This window comes from Hemibagrus wyckioides, linkage group LG04 (assembly GCF_019097595.1).
Source record: "Hemibagrus wyckioides isolate EC202008001 linkage group LG04, SWU_Hwy_1.0, whole genome shotgun sequence".
NCBI classification, from domain to species: Eukaryota; Metazoa; Chordata; class Actinopteri; order Siluriformes; family Bagridae; genus Hemibagrus; species Hemibagrus wyckioides.
In genome coordinates this window covers 27,336,795-27,342,826 of record NC_080713.1, presented here as the reverse complement: position 1 = coordinate 27,342,826, position 6,032 = coordinate 27,336,795, and the positions used below count along the sequence as shown (strand labels likewise).

The 6,032-nt window shown below is 36.9% G+C and overlaps 1 protein-coding gene across 1 annotated transcript; it reads right to left on the bottom strand.

Annotated features, from left to right (window-relative positions):
• Nucleotides 1-1,922: 1,922 nt before the first annotated feature.
• Nucleotides 1,923-4,816, bottom strand: LOC131351540 (extracellular calcium-sensing receptor-like). The gene is made up of 6 exons (XM_058386957.1): nucleotides 4,728-4,816; nucleotides 4,341-4,623; nucleotides 3,687-4,259; nucleotides 3,238-3,360; nucleotides 2,921-3,044; nucleotides 1,923-2,830 (listed from the first exon to the last, which is right to left on the bottom strand). The coding sequence occupies exons 1-6, from the start codon at nucleotides 4,814-4,816 to the stop codon at nucleotides 1,923-1,925; spliced, it is 2,100 nt and encodes a 699-aa protein (XP_058242940.1).
• Between the last annotated feature and the right edge of the window lie 1,216 nt (nucleotides 4,817-6,032).

Here is a 6,032-nt window from a genome sequence, read left to right as displayed (position 1 = left end):
CCGGAAGTTGCGTCCCGGAACCGGAAGTAGCAACATGGAACCCGGAAATGCATGCCTGACAAGTGGAGTCAGCCTCTGAGGAGTTTCTGACCCTGGAAATGGCTCTGGTGTTAGTTGGCCATCCGTTTTTTCTGCTGGCCTTCTGCCCTTTGCCCAGTGCTGTACCTAGTTCAGGTTCTTAGCTTTTACACCCATTGCTCAAGTGCAAGGTGTAAGTCCTCTCCCTTTCATCTGCCTTGGTGGCTGCAACAAAAGCAATTCAGTCTCCATTCAGCACCTTGTGCTAGGTAGGGGTAGCTCCTAGGCCTATGAGGCATGTTGTGTGGTGTTGCCTCTAGGGAGCTCACTCCATGCTGTCTTTCACCTTGTCCAGCAATCTGGCTAGGGGTGTTCATCTCCAGGATATTTTTATATAAGAATATCTTTCAGTGTGTATTGGCATTCGTTCTCATAGTGTCAGACATGATGCAGCAAGTACCCTCAAAAGGGAACTACACCAGGTTACGTATGTAACTTGGTTCCCTGAGATGGGAATGAGATGCTGTGTCAATGGCCACACTCCAGGCATTCACTCGTGCTTCCTTCAGACAAGTGGAAGCTGGAGTAATGTAATGTAGTTGCATTTTTTGTTGCCTTTTGAAGGCCTACTCTGCTTTGTCACATGACCTACCCAAGCTGATAAATCGGCGTGATTTTACACAGAGCTTCAGACACAGCTTATGCCATGAAGCATTCCCTTCTCGAGTAACCGGGTTACATACTTAACCTGGTGTAGATAACAAGCACTGGTTAAAGTTGTAAATGACTTACTACTGACCTCTTATCAGAGTTGTGTCTCCTTGCTAGTATTGTGTGACATTAATGCAGGTTTTAACTCCATTGATCATACTGTTCTCTTTGATAAACAATGTTGATAGAAAATGTTGGGGAATGGGCCTCCTAGCTCAGTTATAATTTCACTAATCAATATTATATTATTTAGAAATGTCTTTTCAATGTATGCTAAGATAATGTTTGCTGTTCCATGAATTTCTATTTTAGGCCCACTAATGTAAGGTTAAAAATATTTACTGCAGTCTTTTATTTGAAGCTCCTGCAGATAATAGTACTAGGATAGCCTTCATCTCATTTGTCATGGACTGCTGGACAGTTTCCTGCCTGAACACCAGAGGGCGGTCTGACAGAGTTTGTTTATACCTGTGCCATGTGTCTTTGTTTATGTTTTGTGTTCTTGCGTGTTTGCCTCTCCCAATCCTTAGCCCGTTCCCACCTCTGCACACCTGTCCCTCATGTTTCACTAATTACCTTCCCTATTTATATGGGTTTTGTTGCGTTTGTTTTTTGCTGCATTCATGGCCACACTATCCTGCAAACATGTAACTTGGGGAGGGGGGGAAAAACAAAAAAAAAAAACAAAAAAAAAAAACCACACACCACCACCAGAGGGCACAACTGTCAATTTGATTGGCTAAATATGGGACATCCTTTCAAATACAGCTCAGTTGAATACTGCATCTTTTCATCTGATTGCAGAAAAATATATATTATCCACAGTCTGTATGACAAATGATTTTCAGTAAATATGAAAGAATTTCACAATTTTTTAATTGTGACATATTGTTTTTAAAATTTGATGGTCATCTCTGCAATGTGTGGAAACATAATGAAAAAATAAGACAAGAAAACAATTTCCTTTAATAACTTTAATGATTTAATGCATAACTGTGATTTACTTGGTAAATGACTGAGTAGTGCCTACATTTGAAGATCCTCTCACTATATTTAGATTATAATATGCTAGTAGTAGAGTATACTGACCTTCATAGAAGTAATTTGACATTAATTATAGCATATATCTTTTGCATATAAGAACACTGTATTTTTATCAGAATTCTATTTTTTTTAATTAATTACACCTTTGCTTAATTAACCTTTGTATTTTTACCCATTACATGTTTTCTTGTATTTCTCTCTGGTTTGATTAAAATGATGTAACATTTTGGTACAAAAATGCATATCAGTAGGCCAAAAGCTGAAGACAAAATTGCAAAGATTTCTACAGCTACTGTGTACTTTCCAGGAGAGCTGACATAAGCTGGAATAAAGGTGATCCAAACTGCACAGAATATAAGCAGACTGAATGTGATGAATTTGGCTTCATTAAAATTATCAGGTAGCTTTCTGGCTAAAAAGGCCAGGACCAAACAAACTATGGCAAGAAGGCCAATGTATCCTAGAACAGCATAAAACGCAGTATCTGAGCCTGTGTTACATTCTAAAATTATTTTTTTACTGCGTTGTTCAAAAACTTTATCTGGGAACGGTGGTGCGACATTTAGCCAAAGAATACAAATAACTATTTGAACTGCTGTGCATGAACACACAATGGCCCTTTGCTGAGGTGGTCCAAACTTTCCTGCCACATTGTTACCAGGTAATGTTGCTCTGAAGGCAGTTACCACAACTATAGTTTTCCCCAGCATACAGGAAATGCAGAGGGCAAAGGCAATGCCAAATGCTGTGTGACGCAACATGCAGGACCACACTGTCAGTTCACCAATAAATGTGAGTGGACAGAGGAAGCAAAATATAAGGGAAAGCAGTAACAGTAAGCTCAACTCTGAATTATTTGCTTTTACTATTGGTGTGTCTCTAAAGTGTATGAACACCATCAAAGTAGAAAAAGTTAAACAAGCACCAAGTACTGAGAGGGCCATAAGAATAATCCCCATTGTTTCAGTGTATGAAAGAAACTCTATTATTTTCAAAATGCAGCTGTCTTTTCTATCATTAGACCAATACTCTTCAGGACACTTGATACAGTCTGTTGCTCCTAAAGTAGAAATAAATGACATGGTGAGAGATGAGTGATTAGAACAGTGTTATTATTTCAGCACTAGTAGTAAGCAGAGCACTTCACCTGTTGTATTTGATATAGAGCCATCAGCACATGGGATACAGTCAAAGCAGCACACAGGTAAACCTTTAATTTGTGCTTTCCTTGTGCCTTGTGGACAGATTTCTGAGCAAACAGCTTTTGGAGTCTGAGAAATAGAGAGCATCTTAGATGACTAATGGAATTTTTTTTTTTTTTTATAAAAAAAAGCCATTTTAAAAAGAATATTTGTATAATACTACCAAATTTCCTGTGCTCCAGATAATCTTGTCTTCATTAATCACAAGTACATATTGTCTATTTACAGAGGTGCTGAAATGTCCAACTGGAATATGCTCCACTTGGCCATCTCTCATCTGCCAGTTAATGACTTCATATGAGGCAGGTGGATCTCCATTCTTGTCAAAGAACACTAGCTCTCCAAATGCATCCACAAAATGTACTTTTTTCAACTGCTCAGTTACCTTTTTAACAAAAAATACAACATAATTAATGAAAGGTTTTCAATTATGAGCCCAATTAGTGCATCAAGGCAATTAAAACTCACTAGATTAGGGGTTATCTGTGAAGCATTGAGACATAGTCCTGAGACATTGCTTTCAGGCTTTTCACAAAACATCCCTTGGTGTAGAGCATGTGCAATTGCATACACTCCTTGATAGACATTATATGCTACTCTAAGTTGTGTGACATCAAAAAATTTGTTTGTGTAATCAACTTCTTCTTGTCCTGAGCATATCTTTGTGCTATTATTTAAATAATTTACTGAAGATGGAGGTCTACAGCCCACCAATGTTTCCCAATAATCACTGACAAAAACAGCCTGTGAATCATTATAAGGGCTGATATCTTTGAGAACTGGTCCCAGTTTGGGTATGGCCATCTTTCGCACAACAAATCCTATTGTTCCTTCAAAATATTTGAACATTTCTGGTGTGGAAAGACTGGCTGCAGTTACCCACGCTTCACTTCCAATCCACTGTATTCCTGTAATGTTTTGTTTTACCACTTCTTTCATTAAAGGATACATATCTTTCTCTGGTGCAAATGCAAGAATCACTTTGACAGTTGATTGTTTTATCAGTTCAGCAGCTTCAAGGATTTTGCTTTGGGGATATGTCCTCAATACTGTGCCAACAAATGCAATGCAGACACCATGAGCCTCCACTTCCTTTGTGAATGCTGATATCCCATTTAGTCCATAATCATTGTCTGACTGTATAACTCCAATCCATGTCCATCCATATTGTCTAACAAGGAAAGCCAAAGCTTTTGCTTGGTAGTAGTCACTTGGTATTGTTCGGAAAAATGTAGGATATTTTGTCTTGTCACTCAAACATGCACATGTTGAAAAGTAACTCACCTGTTCAGGGACAGAAAAGTTATATATATCAAAATACTGCAACTGTGCATTAAAAGTTTTTGCTTAATTTTTTTGTATTACCAGTGGTATTTTAAATGGTCCAACTGCCCCAGCAACAGCTAAGGACTGGGAAGATCCTGATTCAGCTATAAGAGCTAGTATGGGAGGTGGATGACATTGAGAGCCTTTTTGCTCTGATGTGCTCATCAAAGTGAGAGCAGCTCTCAGAACATTAGTAGGAGAGGAACAAGAGTCCACAATTATATATCCCAAAGAAATGTTAGGAAGCAAATGATCATCTTGATTTATTTCATCTATTGCCAACATCATGATCCTTGTCCAGCGAAAAGCTCGTAAGTCGAATCTGTTGGGGATATTAAGTCAATAAACAATACATATTTAAAGACATCAGTTTTGTTTTTATAGCTCAAATGTATTTTATATTAATTTCAGTTTTATTTTACTTACCCTTTACATTCTGCCATTGGTGGTTTGTTATCAAATGAATAAAGTATATTCTCCTGTCTTGAATAAATTGGGAAAATGCCACCTATCATTATGTCTCCTTCCTTCAACATGCTTCGCACTTCAAACTTATCTAGTAGCTTACATGCAAAGCTTGTTTGTGTACAGAGCACAAACCCTATATGAAATATATATAGTATGCACATATTTGGCAGCAAATTGAAGAGGAAAAGAATGAGCACTCTTTATTTTATAGACACTGCCCCTGATGATTGTATATGGTGTGGGTTGGTTCTGAGAGGTGTGTCAACTTTTCCTGGTATTGACCTTTCCATAGAGATTTGTCACATACTAGTTTGCACATTTCATATTGTAATGTTTCTGTATCTTTTTCTATAGTACAGAATATTCATAGTTCATATGGACTTTTGAAACAGATTACACAACAGCTTTTTAAGTGTACTGCTAATATAAACAATACATTCCTTATTCGTTTTATACATTTATTAAATTTTTTATATTACATGCCTCACACCCATTGTTCCCATGACTGTTCTGCTATAACCACCAGGACCACATCTCTGACCAGTTTGAAGCACTTAATACAAATAAAACCCCCAAACATTGCTAGTATTTCAAAGATTTCTTGATTTTTTTTTTTAATTAAATGTGAGTGACAACCTTTAAATTTTTTCAGATATAGCCCAAAATTTCTGAAGCTTGCTTTATCAGTGCTATTTCTTCAATCAAATTTACAATGACTTTTCATATGTAAAATAAATGATACAATCCTGCACTGTACTACAACTTGAAAAGACCACCAGAGGGAACAAGTATAGACTAATGTATATCTTACAGGTTTAAATCTAGAAGAATGGCATCTTCATGATGGTGTATCCAAGCAGTGCACCAAAATTTGCCCAGTCTATACAGGGCATTACACTTTGCATATAGGAGGCCAAAAATGGGCCATCATGTTGAATAGAGTGCAGTTGGGATCCATAGGATAAATACAGTACTTTTCCTACGGTTAAATAAAAAATCTATTTTGCACATCTATTATGTCTGTTTGAAAAACTATTTTGCAGTAAAAATAAACACAACTGGAGACCTATTACCATTTGATGGTGATCTGCACACCAACTTAAGGAATATTTATGTAGCCTGTCAAAAGACTGAGGACACATAATAAGCAAGGATGTAAAAAAAAGAAAATAGGTGAAATATTAGTATATCATTAGTTTACCATTAATTTTTAAATAAGGTTTATGGTTTATGACAATCATCTAGGGCCATCTATAAAATAAC

Coding starts and splice junctions, on each gene's coding strand:
- LOC131351540 (XM_058386957.1), bottom strand. CDS start 4,816: ATGATAGGTGGCATTTTCCCAATTTATTCAAGACAGGAGAATATACTT. Junction 4,624..4,727: donor CCAATGGCAGAATGTAAAGG/GTAAGTAAAATA, acceptor TATCCCCAACAG/ATTCGACTTACGAGCTTTTC. Junction 4,260..4,340: donor GACCATTTAAAATACCACTG/GTAATACAAAAA, acceptor GTCCCTGAACAG/GTGAGTTACTTTTCAACATG.